At 43.0% G+C, this 19,210-nt stretch overlaps 2 protein-coding genes across 4 annotated transcripts in view; both read right to left on the minus strand.

Annotated features, from left to right (window-relative positions):
• golga1 (golgin A1) overlaps positions 1 to 4,878 on the minus strand; it is a 37,138-nt gene extending 32,260 nt beyond the window's left edge. For both annotated transcript variants that reach the window (XM_047381107.1, XM_047381105.1), the window contains exons 1-3: positions 4,691 to 4,878; positions 3,775 to 3,946; positions 2,165 to 2,255 (exon numbers count right to left, since the gene is read on the minus strand). In XM_047381107.1, coding sequence (XP_047237063.1) covers positions 2,165 to 2,255; positions 3,775 to 3,903 — 220 coding nt within the window. In that variant the 5' untranslated portion in view covers positions 3,904 to 3,946; positions 4,691 to 4,878. The remainder of the gene's footprint in view (positions 1 to 2,164; positions 2,256 to 3,774; positions 3,947 to 4,690) is intronic.
• A 5,321-nt stretch (positions 4,879 to 10,199) lies between these two features.
• On the minus strand, positions 10,200 to 16,645 carry LOC124878605 (serine/threonine-protein phosphatase 6 catalytic subunit). 2 transcript variants are annotated; one of them, XM_047382649.1, is made up of 8 exons: positions 16,488 to 16,544; positions 16,335 to 16,401; positions 14,540 to 14,635; positions 14,365 to 14,430; positions 14,146 to 14,287; positions 13,987 to 14,066; positions 13,674 to 13,883; positions 10,200 to 11,039 (listed from the first exon to the last, which is right to left on the minus strand). In XM_047382649.1, the coding sequence occupies exons 2-8, from the start codon at positions 16,362 to 16,364 to the stop codon at positions 10,791 to 10,793; spliced, it is 873 nt and encodes a 290-aa protein (XP_047238605.1). In that variant the 5' UTR covers positions 16,365 to 16,401; positions 16,488 to 16,544; the 3' UTR covers positions 10,200 to 10,790. The 2 variants fall into 2 exon arrangements, with proteins under 2 accessions (XP_047238605.1, XP_047238604.1); XM_047382648.1 differs by lacking the exon at positions 16,335 to 16,401 and having other exon boundaries at positions 16,488 to 16,645.
• Positions 16,646 to 19,210: the final 2,565 nt, after the last annotated feature.

Genomic DNA, 19,210 nt, shown 5'->3' on the forward strand with positions numbered 1-19,210 from the left:
ACATGCCTGGTTCCCACCGTGAAGCATAGAGGAGGAGGTGTTATGGTGTGGGGGTGCTTTGCTGGTGACATTGTTGGGTATTTATTCAAAATTTAAGGCATACTGAACCAGCATGGCTACCACAGCATCTTGCAGCGGCATGCTATTCCATCCGGTTTGCGTTTAGTTGGACCATCATTTATTTTTCAACAGGATAATGACCCCAAACACACCTTCAGGCTGTGTGAGGGCTATCTGACCAAGAAGGAGAGTGATGGGGTGCTGCCCCAGATGACCTGGCCTCCACAGTCACCGGACCTGAACCCAATCGAGATGGTTTGGGCTGAGCTGGACTGCAGAGTGAAGGCAAAAGGTCCGACAAGTGCTAAGCATCTCCGGGAACTCCTTCAAGACTGTTGGAAAACCATTTCAGGTGACTACCTCTTCAATTCAATTCAAATTCAATTCAAATTCAAAAATACTTTACTAATCCCAAAGGGAAATTAAATGTTGTTATAGCTCATATTATTAAAGTTTCCTCAAAGAGCCGTTGTAGATGCTGATGGCTGTGGGCAGGAAGGATCTACTGTAGCGCTACTTCTTACAGCAGATCTAAAGAAGCCTCTGACTGAAGACACTCTGTTGTTGTAGGACTCATGAAGAGGATGCTCAGGGTTCAGGGTTGAAGCTCATCAACAGAATGCCAAGAGTGTGTGGAGCAGTAATCAAAGCAAAAAGTGGCTACTTTTAAGAACCTAGAATATAAGACATATTTTTAGTTGTTTCACACTTTTTTGTTCAGTATGTAATTCCACATGTGTTAATTCATAGTTTTGATGCCTTCAGTGTGAAGCTACAATATTCATAGTCATGAAAATAAAGAAAACTCTTTGAATGAGAAGGTGTCTCTAAACTTTTGTTCTGTACTGTACATGGTGCTATAATTTATACCGATTGAGTCTCGTCACAATGAAGTTAAAACCAGCTTATAACAATACATCCTTTAGTACAGAACTAATATACAGGCTACTGTTTTAATGGGGTAATATTTCACTGTGACCCTTTTCAAGATTAGACTGTGGAAAATTCACAGAAAACAGAACTGAAAACAAAGAAATGGGAATGATTGATAAAACTTCATAATACTTCTAGAAAAAACAACAAGTTAGCAGTACACCAATAAATGAGAACATTATTAGCAGGTAATTGTAAATGATGAGGCAAGTGTGTATTAAAGCCCTTTAGAACGGTTTAAACTCTTTAAGTTACAATCACAGGAGTGAAACCAACATGGAAGTGACATCTACAGACCTGTGCATCACTGCTGCAGGACGTATTGTTCCCTTCTAGTGCAGCAGATAAGGTTCATTCATTTTATGTTTTTGTAGATTACTGGAACATTTGCGTTTAAAGACAAAACAGGATATATTTAACCATAACACCCATTTCAAATAAAATAACATGGTCTGTGATTCTTACTTAAACTTGTTGAACTCAAACAATTCAGATATTTGTCACATCACAACACTGTAAAGGGCCATTTAATACTTCCAGTTATCAAGCATGTTTCCCAGGTGAACTCTAGCTTAAATGGTCTGGCTATTTTTCTGACTGGGGATGTAAGACAGAATTCTGCAGTCAAAATGGTTTCCTTTGAAAATTTCTAGATGGAGGACTCATCAGATTTTTATGAATCTCAAAATGTTTGCTGGTGCTGAAAACAAATTTATAGGCATCCTGATCATCCTTCTACGAGGCGACTGTGGCTCAGTAGGAAGAGTCTTGCAATCAGAAGGTTGTGGGTTCGATTCCAGCTTCCTCCTGCCATATGTCGATGTGCCCCTGGGCAAGGCACTTAACCTCAAGTTGCCTACCGATCTGCGTATCGATGTATGAATGTGTGAGCGTTAGTGAGTGCAATTGGGTGAATGTGGCTCTAGTGTAAAGCGCTTTGAGCGGTCTGTATGACTGGAAAAGCGCTATATAAGTTCAGTCCATTTACACAACAGGAATAATGGTTAAAAATGACAGATGCCATTTTTTTCCCCATCAGCTCCAGGTTTTATTGTTTACCTACGCTAAGCTTACTGCTTCCTGCAAATGATGAATGATTCAGATCCTTAGCCACTGTACCATTCCGTATGGTACAGAGTCAGAGGCTTAACCCCGGTCTCACATATCCTACCTGACAGCTTGGCCTCCAATTTCCGGATCTGATCATTTCTTCGATGAAGCTGGGCTGATAAATCATCCCTGGAGCTGCTGCCATCAGAGGTCTACATACAGACAAACAGCATTTACAGACCTTTATCATAGAGAACATTAAATAACAAACAGCTTAAACTGGTCATGTTGAATAAAGGTAACACACAAGGTTTATCTTTGAATATCAGGGTTTTAGTTTTTTTCCCAAAATGCATCATAAGAACAAAACTAACCATGTTATGAGTGAATGAATTCCAAGATGAACCTGAAGGCAGAAATACATCACTTCCCTTTCTGCCTATTTAGGCTCTTGTTGCTACTGAACACTAGGTTTCCTTTGGAGTGTTTAAAACCACAGAAAAAAGGATTCTTCAACTGCTTTTGGTTTCAGTCTTTCATGTAGCAGGCAACAAATGAGTTTTTTCCTATTCTCACAGTAGTTTTTCCATCAGATGGAGATCTGGGCTGTTTGCAGTTCATGTTATCGAATGTCAATGTCCACTTGTTAATATAGTGCAGAGGAGCCCTGCTCCTTTAACTGACATGCAATCATCTGTGACTGTACTGTTAGGAGTTCATGTGTTAGTTGATTTGAAAGAGTTGCTTCTTCATGTTTCATTGGACCTCCTCTAGGCAGAACCTTTTTTTGTCCGGATGCATCACAGACTACAACTTCAAGTCTGACAACCACAGTCCAAACATAAAACACTTCATTAGACTGCTTTGACTTTTCCATGAGAAGACATTTTGGTACACAAATGTGCAGAGACACAGAAACAAAAGCCCAAGAGGTCAGATGCTGGATGTGCAGCTGTTATTTGAATGTTAATCATATTGATAATTGCCTTGTTTCTATAACACGATACAACTGAATAAACAGAGTAATGATATATATTCAACATACAGTTAGCAGAAATTACACCACTTGCACTATACCAAAACAAAAATTTCGCAAGTAAAATCAACACACTCCTGCTCACTGAATTATTTAACTAAGTGTAATTGAGAGGATGGACCTCTACAGCCTTCCTTTGCTAGTGGGAGATGACACCAGCCTGTATGTTCCAGCAGACAGAGCTTTAACACAGCAGACTGACACACAAGATACACTCACAGTGGAAATTATGCTTAAGGAAAAAACTGTCATAGTTCTGTAAAAAAAAAAGACGATCGAACAGGCTGAAGAAAACATTGAGGACCTTGTCTTATACCGGTTTGCTTCAGATACAATAGCTTAAATGTGCCCTGTGCAAAATAGACCAACCCACTGAGACATTCTTGTTCCACAGCGATGTCAGGCACACCTATGTCCTGTTACTTGGACCTGTCTGACTGACAGGTCCAAGTAACAGGACATAGGTGTAGCTGACATCCAGTTACTGAGTATGTGGATGTTAACATCCAAATGATGGCATGTGGGGCTGATTTAAATCTGTCCTTCTTCAACCGTTTAAAACTGAATTATTTTGCAGATATGTTTGTACATGATGCAGTAAATAATAAAGCCTCCACTCAGCAGCTGGGAAAGGATAATGTACAACTGATGCAGCATTAGGATGCAGACAAGATGTAGAGCTACAAAGTACTTACAAAGTCATCCCCAGAGTCTGCCCCCACTGAGGCGATAGACTCCTTGCTTATGGTCCGGGGTATACGGACACCACTTCTGGGTGCTGTGGCTGCCTCCTCTGCAATCTTTTTCTTCAGCTTGGCAAACATTTTGCTCCCTTCAGCGTGTCTCTTTGATTGCAATTCCCAGGTTCTGGAAATTTCGTGACAATATGCATGGATTTTAATGCTGGCTGTTCAGAGGGCTGAAGCAAACGTGTGTTCTTTGGCAGTGCCACTTCAAACTGGCTTGTTGTAGTGTTTTAATTCTGCTACATGTAGAATAATAAAAAGGACACTTAGCATAACATAACGACTGATAAAAGAAGCTTTTGAACCAGTACTCCTAACTGCAAGATCTAAAAGGCGATTCGTTTGGGATAAATACAACTTTCTCTACGACATAAGGACAATGTTCCACTTAAAACTGATTCAAACTGGCTTGGTAAGGTCTCTTACGGAGATCATAGATTGTTTTCAACAACTGCATTATTCAAGTTGCTGTCACTTACTTGAAGTAGGTGACAGCAACCTGAATTACCTGTTAAAACACACTACAGCGGGCATTTAAATGTTGGAATTACAGCAAGGCGGTGATTTTTTGCAAACGTTCCGAATATACAATATTAGATCAATCAATCAGTTTACAGGATAAGTGTCGCTATGTAAATCTTTTCATTTTGCTTTCAGAAATTGTATAAGGGAATGCGTTGCCATGGATAAGCTCCTGGTTATTTATCATCTAGCTGACACACTGCTGTCTTCTGAGTGTTTATCCAATTAGGAGCGTCCAGACAAACTGTCAGACAAGACAGCCAGCTAGCTCTGCTGCTTTTAACAATGGGAGTATATATTAGCTCGCGTTAGCTTACTGCTTCTCTAAGCTCCCCTTCCTTACCATATTAACTCCGACTAAACATCCACTCGTGGCGTTTTTCTCAGTGGCTTTACATCTTCTCTGTGTCGATATACACTGGAAAACAGCGCAAACGGAGGCAATTAAAAGAAGGTATTAAAGAACTCGGTGAAACTGTCTCGTCTGACTAGCTAGTTACTGGTGGGGAGCTAGCTACACGTAATCATCCAAACACCAAGATGACTGATTACGTCAGGCTAAAGCCTCTGTTGATTGGGTAGGAGATCAGTGGGCGTGGTTACGTACATAGTAACAGCTATGGCAGCAGACGTTCCCTCCAGGCAGAAGAAAATTAAAGAAGTCCAATGCCTTTACTACAACTACTTTACTACTTTTACTACTACTGTTATTCAGAATACAGTATTATGGAATACATGGCTCTTGGGGTATCTACAAAGGCGGCGTCAATGCTAACATTTTGGAGAGCAATTATAATCCCGATCATTTGAAAGATGTCATTCAAGCAACTCAAAATGGCATCATATGATAAATTATTCCCCTCAATTTGATGCTGATGCTGAGGTAACCAGAGCTGAACGAAGTTCATTAAACTCTACCAGCCTTCCTAAACCTGGGTACCCAGGAAACTAAACACGACATAAGGATCAGCCAATGAGAATGCAGGTCCAGCCCTTTGACGCTGATTGGCCCCACAGTCATTCAGTTGTAAAGTGACGTTATGAAATAAATGGCCAAGGGGGAAAAAATCACCCTTATAAAATAAAAGCTGGCCTTTTGAAATAGAAGCTGACTTTTAAAAAATGACATTTTGAAATAAAAAAAACTGCTGGAATTACATAATAATAGCCTCAGCAATCATTTCAATTATTAGGTAAAACGTTTGTATAGAAATTCTTTTATATTATAAAGCAGATTTTAATGGAAAATTAAACATGTTTCACAATAATGAGCTGAGAATTTAATATGCATTCAATTATTTCACTATTTCACTGTCACATTATATGTTTATCTATTATTTATTGATGTAGATACTTATTTCATAATCTTTAATTTATTTATTTAATTTAGAACACTTTGGTGTTCCATAAGTACACAGGGGCCATACCTTTCTTTCAATTAAAATCATAAAATAAATTGATTTTAATTTCTTTTCATTTTACCTGTTCAGCAATAAATTAATGCAATATTTTAATAAATCTAGGTAGAAAAGAACAAATTATTTGTCTCAAACTTTGCCTTAATAAAAGAAATGTGTTTAGATTCCAAATTTATGAGTTAATGTTTCTTATTTTGTTGTTCTAGAAGACGTTTGTAGTCTATTCCTAGCAACAAAAACAATAACCTTCTTCTAAAAAACTTGCTGTACTCGTACTCTTCGTCATCCGCTTATCCGGGACCGGGTCGCGGGGGCAGCAGACTCAGCAGAGACGCCCAGATGTCCCTCTCTCCAGACACCTCCTCGAGCTCCTCCGGGGGGAGCCCAAGGCGTTCCCAGACCAGCCGAGAGACATAGTCCCTTCAGCGTGTCCTGGGCCGTCCCCTGGGCCTCCTCCCGGTGGGACGTGCCTGGAACACCTCCCGAGGAAGGCGTCCAGGAAGCATCCGGTATAGATGCCCAAGCCACCTCAATTGGCTCCTCTCGATGTGGAGGAGCAGCAGCTCTACTCCTAGCCCCTCCCGGATGGCCGAGCTCCTCACCCTATCTCTAAGGGAGTGCCCGGCCACCCTACGGAGGAAGCTCATTTCAGCCGCTTGTATCCGGGATCTCGTTCTTTCGGTCAAGACCCAAAGTTCATGGCCATAGGTGAGGGTAGGAACGTAGACCGACCGGTAAATTGAGAGCTTTGCTTTTCGGCTCAGCTCTCTCTTCACCACAACGGACCGGCACAGTGCCCCCATTACTGTGGAAGCCGCACTGATCCGTCTGTCGATCTCCCGCTCCATTCTTCCCTCACTCGTGAACAAGATCCCGAGATACTTAAACTCCTCCACTTGAGGCAGGAACTCCCCTCCAACCTGAAGAGGACAAGTCACCCTTTTCCGGTCAAGTACCATGGCCTCGGACTTGGAGGAGCTGATCCTCATCCCAGCCGCTTCACACTTGGCTGCGAACCGCCCCAGCGCATGCTGTAGGTCTTGGCTAGAGGGGGCCAGCAGGACCACATCATCTGCAAAAAGAAGAGACGAAATCCACTGGTCCCCAAACCAGACCTCCGGCCCTTGGCTGCGTCTAGAAATCCTGTCCATAAAAGTTATGAACAGGACCGATGACAAAGGGCAGCCCTGCCGGAGTCCAACATGCACCGGGAACAGGTCCAACTTAGTGCCGGCAGTGCGGACCAAACTCCTGCTCCGCTCATACAGGGACTGGATGGCCCCTAATAAAGGGCCCCCGATTCCATACTTCTGGAGCACCCCCCACAGGGCATCACGAGGGACACAGTCGAATGCCTTCTCCAGGTCCACAAAACACATGTGAACCGGTTGGGCAAACTCCCATGAACCATCGAGCACCCTGTAGAGGGTATAGAGCTGGTCCAGTTTTCCACGGCCGGGACGAAAACCACACTGCTCCTCCTGAAGCCGAGGTTTGACTATTGGCCGGACTCTCCTCTCCAATACCCTGGCGTAGGCCTTACCAGGGAGGCTGAGGAGTGTGATCCCCCTGTAGTTGGAACACACCCTCCGGTCACCCTTCTTATGAAGGGGGACCACTACCCCAGTCTGCCACCCCAGTCTGCCAGTCCAGAGGCACTGTCCCCGACCGCCACGCAATGTTGAAGAGGCGTGTCAACCATGACAGCCCTACAACATCCAGAGACTTGAGGTACTCAGGGCAGATCTCCTCCACCCCCGAAGCCTTGCCACCGCGGCGCTTTTTAACCACCTCGGTGACTTCAGCCTGGGTGATGAAAGAGTCCAACCCCGAGTCCCCAGCCTCTGTTTCCACCACGGAATGTGTGATGGCAAGATTGAGGAGATCCTCGAAGTACTCCTTCCACCGCCCGATAATGTCCTCAGTCGAGGTCAACAGTCTCCCACCCCCACTGTAAATAGTGTTGAGGAAGCACTGCTTCCCCCTCTTGAGGCGCCGGACGGTTTGCCAGAATCGCTTCAAGGCCAACCGGTAGTCCTTCTCCATGGCCTCACCGAACTCCTCCCAGGCCCGCGTTTTTGCCTCTGCCACAGCCCGGGCCGCAGCACGCTTGGCCTCACGGTACACGTCAGCCGCCTCAGGAGTCCCACAAGCCAACCACAGCCGATAGGACTCCTTCTTCAGCTTGACAGCATCCCTTACTGCCAGTGTCAACCACCGGGTTCTGGGATTGCCGCTGCGACAGGCATTGCAAACCTTGCGGCCGCAGCTACGGGCAGTAGCATCGACAATAGATGTGGAGAACATGGTCCACTCGGACTCTATGTCTCCAACATCCCCCGGGATCTGGTCAAAGCTCTCCCGGAGGTAGGAGTTGAATACATCCCTGGCCGAGGGCTCCGTCCCAGCAGACCCTCACTATGCGCTTGGGCCTGCCAAGTCTGTCCGGCTTTCTCCTCCTCCAGCGGATCCAACTCACCACCAGGTGGTGATCAGTGAACAGCTCAGCCCTTCTCTTCACCCGAGTGTTCAAAACATGCGGCCGAAGGTCTGATGATACGACAACAAAGTCGATCATCGACCTCCTGCCTAGGGTGTCCTGGTGCCAAGTGCACTGATGGACACCCTTATGTTTGAACATGGTGTTCGTTATGGACAATCCGTGACTAGCACAGAAGTCCAATAACAAAACACCACTCGGATTCAGATCGGGGAGGCCATTCCTCCCGATCACGCCTCTCCAGGTGTCACTGTCATTCCCCACGTGGGCGTTGAAGTCCCCAGCAGAATAATGGAGTCCCCGGGAGGGGCACTATCCAGCACCCCCGACAGGGACACCAAGAAGGCCGGGTACTCTGCACTACCACTCGGCCCGTAGGCTGAAATGATAGTCAGAGACCTCTCCCCAACCTGAAGGCGCAGGGATACAACCCTCTCATCCACTGGGGTAAACCCCAACACGAGACGGCTGAGCTGGGGGGCAACAAGCAAACCCACACCAGCCCGCCGCCTCTCCCCGTGGGCCACTCCAGAGTAGGACAGAGTCCAACCCCTCTCAAGGAGATGGGTTCCAGAGCCCACGCTGTGCGTGGAGGCGAGCCCGACTATTTCTAGTCGATATCTCTCGACCTCCCGCACAAGCTCAGGCTCCTTCCCCCCCAGCGAGGTGACATTCCACGTCCCTAGAGCCAGCCTAAGTATCCGGGGATCGGGCCGCTGAGGTCTCCACCTTCGTCCGCCACCTTCGTCCGCCACCCAATCCTCTTTGCACCGGTCCCTCACGGTTCCCCCTGCAGGTGGTGGGCCCACTGGGGGATGGCCTTGCGTCTCTCGTTCGGGCGTTGCCCAGCCGGGTCCCGCGAGGAGCAACCCGGCCACCAGGCGCTCTCCGACCCCAGGCCTGGCTCCAGGGTGGGACCCCGGCTCCGCCGTACCGGACGACGTCACGTGCCTCAATATTTTGGTCCTCATGAGGGATTCTTGAACCATTCTTTGTCTGACCCATCACCTAGAGCCTGTTTGCCATGGGAGACCCTACCAGGGGCATTTAGGCCCCAGACAACATAGCCTCTAGGATCATTCGATCCTAGAGGCTATGTTGTCAACTTGCTGTATTTGCTGTATTTATCCTTATTTAATAAATAGCCATGTGTGCAAGTCTGTATTGGGGTGAAAACAAGTTCGCTGTTTTTGGCCTTTCTAACCATAATATTAAAATAAAAATTAGAAACACGGCCAATAAAAGAAACGTTTTTCATGTAAGAAAATATAAATTTGTTAATGAAAATGTCATCCTAAAAATATACCAAAAGTATTAATCTGTGTAAGCTTCATTTGGTGGAGGGCCAAATTTATCACAAAGTTATCACAAGGGCCGTAAATTACCTCTGGGCTGCACTTCGGACAGCACTTCGGACAGCCCTGATTTACACTTCCATGATGGCAGCATAAATCCAGCAAACTACATTGGGATTTTAGATAAGTCGAAAGCTTAATAATCATCACGGGGATAGAATTCAGTCTTCCTACTGGATGGCTGACTTAGTTCTGTTATTTATATTGTATATGCCACACATTTGTAAAAAAAAAAAAACATCTCGGTGATCACCAAGACTGGAGAGAGAGTTTGTGGATTAAATTAAAAGTGGAAGGTGTGAACTTGTTGAATCAGGCAGTAAAACTAAGAACAGCATAATAGCAGCAAAATACCGCATGGTGGTGGGAGCGTGATAGTCTGGGGCTTCTTTGCTACTTCAGGACCTAACTGACTTGTTAAAACTGATGGAATAGTCACTTCAGATGCAGTGGCAAGACCTTAAAAGGTATAAATGTATGCCTTCACACCAGTTTTAATGTTCTTGTGGAATAAAAAGGCTGATTCAAGATAAAATCATGAGACAATATCAATTTTTTACCAAAGCCATATAGTCTAAATCTCTCTAAATGATTTTTTTATTTAAAAACAGACACACAGAAATGTTATCCACCAAGAACTGACTTTACATTTGGAAATTTCAGACAGTTCTGGTGTTACCACTGCTTTAACAAAACCGAGAAGAGCATATTTTGACATATCAACTTTCAGGCGTACAGTTTATTTATAGGTTTATATGATGACACCCTGGAAGTGAGAAGATACAGAATTTAGATTTTTGTGCAGCAGCTAAATACATCACCATAACAAAATAACATCGAAACAATCTATACAACACTGCATGTGCAATTTGCTTCTTTTTAATGTAAAGAAGAATGAAGCTTTATAAATATGATTTTATATTGTCAGTTGATTTGAGTCCTTTCTTTAATACAGCAACATAGCAGTGATGCTCAGCAACCTTTCTTGCTGTGGCATCTAAGTGTAATTTAAGCTGCAGAATAATGACATCAAATGGACAGAATGGACAGGAATAAAAACTGGCAGCTGGCACCAGGAAGTGCTCCCTTACTCAAATACATTAACATTTATATGGGTTCACAAGTGCTGTGCCTCTGTCTAATGGCCAGGCTGCTCTATTTGTAGAGTGTCTACAGGAAGTAAGGTGTCGTTGTTCGGGGAGGGATGACTCTTTCAGAGTCAGGCACTGCTCTGAACAGCTTTGGCTCCCTTGTGTTAGCATCTTTGAAGACCATGATGGATGCGATGTTGCCACAGCGGTAGCAGTAGTTGGGAGCTGACCACACCGTGACTAGCTTCTCATCAAACATGAACTTGTAGCCTTCATGGACAAGCTGATGTGCCCTGCAGATGAGCTTCAGGTTGTTGATGTGAACAAACTGCAGAATGAGAGAAAGAAAACATGAATTACTGTTCTGAGTTCCTAGAACTTTCTACAAAAGCACAAACTCATACCTATCTGAATCACTATCATACCATCCAGGCCAAGCCACTGGACTGGGGCATATGTACCAGCTCACTTTGAGCCATTTAAAAATACTTACAGACGACATGAAATCAAAATCTTCAGAAGACTATTTTTTTCCATTTTAAACACATTAAACCCAAATGAAAGGATAACAGCTGTTAAATCACAGTGTCCGATAAAAACACTCCTGTATACTGGTACTAATACAAAGCTAATAAGTATTGTGTTTTTAAGCAATATCTTCCTGATGGCTGACCTATCGATGACAACTAGTGTGTTAACAAAGCTTTAAAGTTACACTTTTCATTTGGAGCTAATGACAAAGTAATTGTTTTGCTTTAATATTTAGAATAATCCACATTATGATTAAGTGCAAATAGTCCACCTTCAGAAGATGTGGAGGAATTTCCTGTTGTTTCTAAAGGCAAAAATACAGAAGATGAAACATGTACCTATTTAATATTATACCGTGGCCATATTGCATCTGTAGTTTCAAAGGTCAAGGGGCCGGGACTCGGGACTGTGACAGCTTCATTGAGGACGGCCAGCGTACATGTGTCAGGCGTAGGGATGGGTACCGAATTCCGTATTTTTATAGGTACCGCCCGAATTCCGTCGGTACTACCAAGTACCGATTCACGTAAAATCAAATGGTACCATGTTTCCGTACCTAAACGCATCATTGTGACACCGAGGGAGTGGTAGAGTGGGCGTTTTTCCATGTCAGACATGAACACAGCATTGCACGGGCAAGAGCGTAATGATGTCAGTAGCCGATGGTACCGTCAACAAAGCATGGCTGATAGAAAGCACTTGGAAGTATGACTCCCTCCACTTTTCAAAATGCAGTGCAGATTATGCTCGCTGCAATATGTGTGATGCAATGTGCAAGGCCAGCGGCAGGAATATTTCTAATCACAGGAAGCACCAGCAGCGTTTACCCTACCACTATCCAAGGGGGGCGTCCCGCCCCACTAACCAGACCAGATGTGATAAAGAGACAGAAAGATGGATAACTTAAACTGGCTGCAGTCAGAGGAAACCATGGGCCCAGCCATTTATATATTCTTCTGAGTATGTGTGTAATATACTCTGACCTGGTTAAGCACAAGATTTTTGTCAAGGCTAAAGAGACGATTTTGGTCAGTCTCAGATCTACAGCTACAATGGCTGCCTTCAGTAACGACTCGTCATCTCCAACCAGCAACATGGCTGAGTTTTAACTTGTGCTTTATACTCCGTAGTCAGTTAAGGGTTTTGATGTTGAAGAAATGTTTGAAACACCTGAGATGTTACAATAAAAATAGCTGGATGTTTTAATGTATTCATTAAAGTTTATATATTAAGAAATAAATATGTTTAATTGAACATTTTTGAGATTTTATTATTGAACGAATTAACATTTATTACCACATTAACACACACAAATGTACAGAAAACTGGCACCGTTGAGTACCGGTATCGATTCCCAGGTACCAATCAGTACCATACTGGTTCAAATGTGAAAGGTACCCATCCCTATCCAGGTGCGCTACCTCTGCCCCAGCATCATGTACATTTTTTAACAGGCATGTAAAACCTGTTAACTGCATAACCATCTAACAGTGTACAACAAACAAATTTCAATGCGCCCGCAGTGTTTTGAAAGACTCAAGGTTAGCGTTCAACTCTTGCAGACGCAACAAAGGGGTTTTGTCTTGTCAGAACAACATAAAGAAATAAAGTCCATGTGTTACAGGTAACATTTAATAATGTGATACCAGACTTTCACAATATTTTCTCAATTATTTCCAACACTGCAGAATTACCACGTTTTAGTCATCCATAACTAAACGCTCTATTTGTGAGTTCAGTCTTGTGTTTCTTTTTACTCCGTTTACCACAAAGCTACAGAACATTTCTAGCCTCTCTGAACCATGGTTATTGGCCTCAACTAAATGAGGGACTTTCAAACATGAACAATTTCTATCTTAATTGATAAACATTATTTGCCTTAGCTGCCCTAAATGGTGTAGATTTAATGGAAGTAATGTCATCAGCCTTGTTTAAATGGTAAATGGTAAATGGACTGAACTTATATAGCACTTTTCCAGTCATACAGACCGCTCAAAGCGCTTTACACTAGCGCCACATTCACCCAATCGCACTCACTACCGCTCACACATTCATACACCGATACGCAGATCGGTAGGCAACTTGAGGTTAAGTGACTTGCCCAGGGGCACATCGACATATGGCAGGAGGAAGCTCGAATCGAACCCACAACCTTCTGATTGCAAGACGACTACTCTTCCTACTGAGCCACAGTCGTTTAAGATTTGTGACAAGGTTATAATTAGCATAGGTCTTTAACTGTAGCCTTATTAACCCACTTCAGGACTGAATAAACCTTATAACTTACAGTAACTAGTTGTCATCTGTGTGTCTTCATTGTCTAACTATAGATTATATATATTAAATGTATTAAATTATATGTAATTGTATTAATTATATGTATTAAACGTTGATAAGTATTTGAACCATTCATGTAATGGTTTCCACCTACCTCATTGGTAACTTTTGCACCGAAGAGCCAGCCAGCTCCTCTGGGACTGATGGCCCAGGTATCAACGTCTTCAGGGTCCGACCACACCAGGTCACAAAATGCTCCTTTATGTGGGATCTCCTGATTTCGCTCAATGGTTCGAATTTGATCAAGGGTCTTTATGTCTGGAGAGAGGCCGCCGTGGACACACAGTATCTGCTCGTCCATCAGCTGACAGACAAGGACAAGAAAACAGGGTCCCAAATTGTTTTTTAGTTAGCTGCAGTGTTCTGTTTTTTTATGAAAACAAAAACAGAACATATTCCATACTTACAGCTGCAACTGTTAGCATGTCAAATACTTTGGTGCAGTACCGCCAGGCGTTTGCATTCCCATATTTTGTTTGGCACTCATCTGTGAAACATGAAACGTTCCATCAGAGTTTAGGATGTTGGCAGTTGATGTTCATCATTTTCCATTAAACCAATCTTACCATAAAAGCCATAGACTTGTGTAATCTGCCTGCTCTCATGGTTTCCACGCAGAAGTGTGATGCGGTCGGGCCACTTGGCTTTCAGCACCAGCAAGTAGGTGAAAGTCTCCAAGCTGTAATATCCTCGGTCAACAAAGTCACCCTACAGACAACAGAGGCTTGTTACGCTATCTCAAAGCATCATGCTTCTGATGTTTGATCAGATAGAAACAAACTAACCATGAAGATGTAATTGGTGTCTGGAACCTGGCCGCCAGTTCGGAACAGCTCACATAAATCATAAAACTAGGACACAAGCACAAGAACTTCACATTTTATTTGCAAAAACTGCAACCAGAAACTATTTACAACAAAATAATAACCCAGTATGATTCATTTCTGGAAAATATTTTACCTGTCCATGAATGTCTCCACATACTGTTACAGGTGTAGAAACAGGCTGAACATTTGACTCCTCCAGGAGAAGATCACACACATAGTCACATAACCTCTATGGAAAAGAAAGATTGTCAGAGAGACGTGCCTGCAGCTGATCAACATGTACCTTCAGATTTATAATCATGGCAGAAAAACTAAAAGGAACAACTTCTAATATGTTAGAAACCGATTCCATTTAAAGGTTCAGGGTTTTTAACAAATTAGGAAGCATCTGAAGAGCAGTAGGCCCCAACTGTTCCTTTATAAGGATTTTTATTGCCCTAAAGATGTCGAGTCAATCAGGGAAGAATGCATCAGAATCATTCTAATGCACCTTCACCTGCACTCACAGGAAGTGCTGTCAGCAGGGTGAAAGGTTACCTGTATCTGATGCTAGTCAGCCATTCAAAGAAAAAACAACAGTAACAGAGCAGATGTGATATAACAGACTGTCAGTCAGTCCATGGCATAAATGTATTATGTAGCCACTTAGGGCCCCCTGCTGGGCTGGAGATATCAACGTAAACAAAACAGAAAAACAAAAGAAAAGCTTCACAGTTTTAAAGTTGTCATCAGTGACATACATAAGTGTTTGTCAAGTGGGAGAAGTAACTTCACTGTTGTCAACAGACTGGGTACATCCTCAAAAACCTATTATCTTTACAGTTTTACACAACACCTCAATTCTTCATCAATTGTGTCATCAAGTGTGTCATTTTAAAAGGCAAAAGTAAAAGTCTGTTTTCAGTGTGCCAGGCTCATATTTCAGAAAATATGAAACACGGACTGGTAACATTGACCAGAGATATTGATCAGAGATCCACAACATCCAAAGTTTATTGTAACCTCCCCAACAACCCCGCACCATTCCAAACCCTTTGTGAAGTGCCTTGAAATGACGTGTTGTGAATTGGAGCTATATAAATAAAATTGAATTGAACTAAAGGTGGGAGAATCTGTTGACAGGACAACTCTTAGTCAACCACTTTGCAGATCTGGCCTTTCTGCAACAGTCTGTTTAAAGAGAGACATTGGAAGTCTAGTCTGGAGTATGCCACAACAATGTAGGAGCACCTGAACACAGTGCTCTGGTCAGAACAGACCAAGACTGACGTTTTTGGCCTACATGGAAAAAAACTTGTTTGGCCAAAAACTACTTGTATCAATCATCCAGAACACATTTCCAATGGAGGTGGCAGCATCGTCTGAGATGACACCTTTCTTCACCAGGGACAGGAAGAAAGCCTGTTAGAGGCTCCAAAAGACTTGAGACTGGGGAGGAGAGTCATTTCCCAGTAGGACAGCAACCTTAAACATAAAAGCAGCGCTACAATGGATCAGAATATAATGGTGTGATAGAATGGGCCAGTCCAAATCCGAACCAAACACAATTAAGCATCCGTGGCAAGACTTTAATACTGATGTTCACCAACACTTCCAGTCCAACATGGCTGAGCTTGAGCTGTTTTACAAAAGAAATGGCGAAAACGTAAAGCGGAATGATTATTTTTGCAAAGCAATGTACATCCGTGTTGTTTCTTACGACGTCTTGTGATGTTCTGTAGTACTAAAAATATGACCAGGACAGGTGGGCGACCGGGTCTGATTACTATTATCAGCCCAGCATGAGAGAAAAAGTTAGTCTACATGTGAAACAGTGCTGCTAGCAACATCCGGTCAGGAAACAAACAGAACAGCTGTGTAACATAACATTGACATGCACTCCTGACTCGGTACCGCTTTGGATAAACTGTTGACTGCACAGTTCTTACTTCCGGTCCACAACAGCAGCCTAGCATCATCAGCTACAAGAAGCTAACGTCCCTTCTTACTCTGTTCCTGGGAACAACAACACAGAGACAGCGCTGCCATTCATTGCTAATTACACGTCTGATTAAAACATGTCTCACGAACGACACGTTTACCTTCAGGTCATTTTCCGGGAGGTATTTACACTGTTTGGCAATCTCCGCATATTTATCCAAATCTAGCGGCGCCATTGTACCGCGAATAGTTGACTGCTGCGCGCTTCCTGCGACGCTTCAGGGGCGTTCCACATACCCGGTCGGTTGCTCTACCTCTACCGCCATCTGTCACTAGAATTCAAACTGGAACATCAAAAATAAATGTCTCAAATTTCTCACTCCCCCTCAAATATAAGGAAGAACATTAAACACAGCTAATGAAAACTGTAACCAAAGGAGGTTTCTACATTCGGAATTTTGATGGAGCAAAAAGTCACCTGTGCCAAACTATTTTATTTTTTATTATTTGGAAATCAGCACATGAATAGGAAAATTCAAGATCCGTGTATGTACACAATATAGGCTTCTTATCTTCTGCTGATGTAAAACTTCATATTCTTCACAAATGGGACCAAAACTCCATTTTTAAATGTATTAAAACATTAATTGATTGTCCAAATTCCACGTTCTTCTGTCCATAAACTCTTCAGGATTTTCTCTCTGAATATGATTTTAATGGCCTTGTAAATTATTTCTTTTGCTTAATTTTTTGGCCATATTTTTTACATATACATTTCATATGTACTTACTTTTTTATTTATTTCTTATTTTTTGTTGCAAAAGTCACCATCTATTAACCAAATGGAAAAATAAATAAAAATGGGGGAGATGGGAAGGACAAAAGTAAGGAGTTAAATGTACTGCACCACTCTTTTTTATTGTGTTTTCTTCTACTTGGTGCTAGATTTCAGAGACAAAACATTTCATTTTTATACTGTATTTTACACTCAAGAACATCGGTGGGTGTCTGTCCAGCCTCTCCTTGTCAGTCTTGCTGACATTAGGAGTTGGAAAGCTCGGACAGAAGTCTTGTTTTTTAGACCTGCTAGCTTTATTCAACTCCCCTGTATTGAACTGTCATTTCTAGCGTGTGAAAAACCTTTATGAAACTTGGTTCAGATACCCTGAAGCTTGACAGTCAACTCAAACTCTGTGGTAAAATCATGTTTCTTTAAGTTGTGGCATCTGCCAGAAATCAAGCAAATTCTGCCCTAAGCAATTGGAGACAATAATTTGTGCTTCTATAATCTCTGGCCTTGATTATTGTAATCTTTTTTTGGGGGGGGGATCTGGTTTCCATAGTACTGGAACTCGGGCAGCAAAATGTGGCTGCCCGAGTTTTAACTGGTTCAAGAAAACATGAACAGATTTCTCCAACTTTGGCCTTCCTTTACTGGTTTCCAGTTTACTTCACAGTCTAATAGTCTACTTGTTAATACAGGTCCTTCTCAAAATATTAGCATATTGTGATAAAGTTCATTATTTTCTATAATGTAATGATGAAAATTTAACATTCATATATTTTAGATTCATTGCACACTAACTGAAATATTTCAGGTCTTTTATTGTCTTAATACGGATGATTTTGGCATACAGCTCATGAAAACCCAAAATTCCTATCTCACAAAATTAGCATATCATTAAAAGGGTCTCTAAACGAGCTATGAACCTAATCATCTGAATCAACGAGTTAACTCTAAACACCTGCAAAAGATTCCTGAGGCCTTTAAAACTCCCAGCCTGGTTCATCACTCAAAACCCCAATCATGGGCAAGACTGCCGACCGGACTGCTGTCCAGAAGGCCACTATTGACACCCTCAAGCAAGAGGGTAAGACACAGAAAGAAATTTCTGAACGAATAGGCTGTTCCCAGAGTGCTGTATCAAGGCACCTCAGTGGGAAGTCTGTGGGAAGGAAAAAGTGTGGCAGAAAACGCTGCACAATGAGAAGAGGTGACCGAACCCTGAGGAAGATTGTGGAGAAGGGCCGATTCCAGACCTTGGGGGACCTGCAGAAGCAGTGGACTGAGTCTGGAGTAGAAACATCCAGAGCCACCGTGCACAGGCGTGTGCAGGAAATGGGCTACAGGTGCCGCATTCCCCAGACCTGGGCTACAGAGAAGCAGCACTGGACTGTTGCTCAGTGGTCCAAAGTACTTTTTTCGGATGAAAACAAATTCTGCATGTCATTCGGAAATCAAGGTGCCAGAGTCTGGAGGAAGACTGGGGAGAAGGAAATGCCAAAATGTCAGAAGTCCAGTGTCAAGTACCCACAGTCAGTGATAGTCTGGGGTGCCGTGTCATCTGCTGGTGTTGGTCCACTATGTTTTATCAAGGGCAGGGTCAATGCAGCTAGCTATCAGGAGATTTTGGAGCACTTCATGCTTCCATCTGCTGAAAAGCTTTATGGAGATGAAGATTTCATTTTTCAGCACGACCTGGCACCTGCTCACAGTGCCAAAACCACTGGTAAATGGTTTACTGACCATGGTATCACTGTGCTCAATTGGCCTGCCAACTCTCCTGACCTGAACCCCATAGAGAATCTGTGGGATATTGTGAAGAGAACGTTGAGAGACTCAAGACCCAACACTCTGGATGAGCTAAAGGCCGCTATCGAAGTATCCTGGGCCTCCATAAGACCTCAGCAGTGCCACAGGCTGATTGCCTCCATGCCACGCCGCATTGAAGCAGTCATTTCTGCCAAAGGATTCCCGACCAAGTATTGAGTGCATAACTTTACATGATTATTTGAAGGTTGACGTATTTTGTATTAAAAACACTTTTCTTTTATTGGTCAGATGAAATATGCTAATTTTGTGAGATAGGAATTTTGGGTTTTC

This window comes from Girardinichthys multiradiatus, chromosome 12 (assembly GCF_021462225.1).
Source record: "Girardinichthys multiradiatus isolate DD_20200921_A chromosome 12, DD_fGirMul_XY1, whole genome shotgun sequence".
Taxonomy (NCBI): Eukaryota; Metazoa; Chordata; class Actinopteri; order Cyprinodontiformes; family Goodeidae; genus Girardinichthys; species Girardinichthys multiradiatus.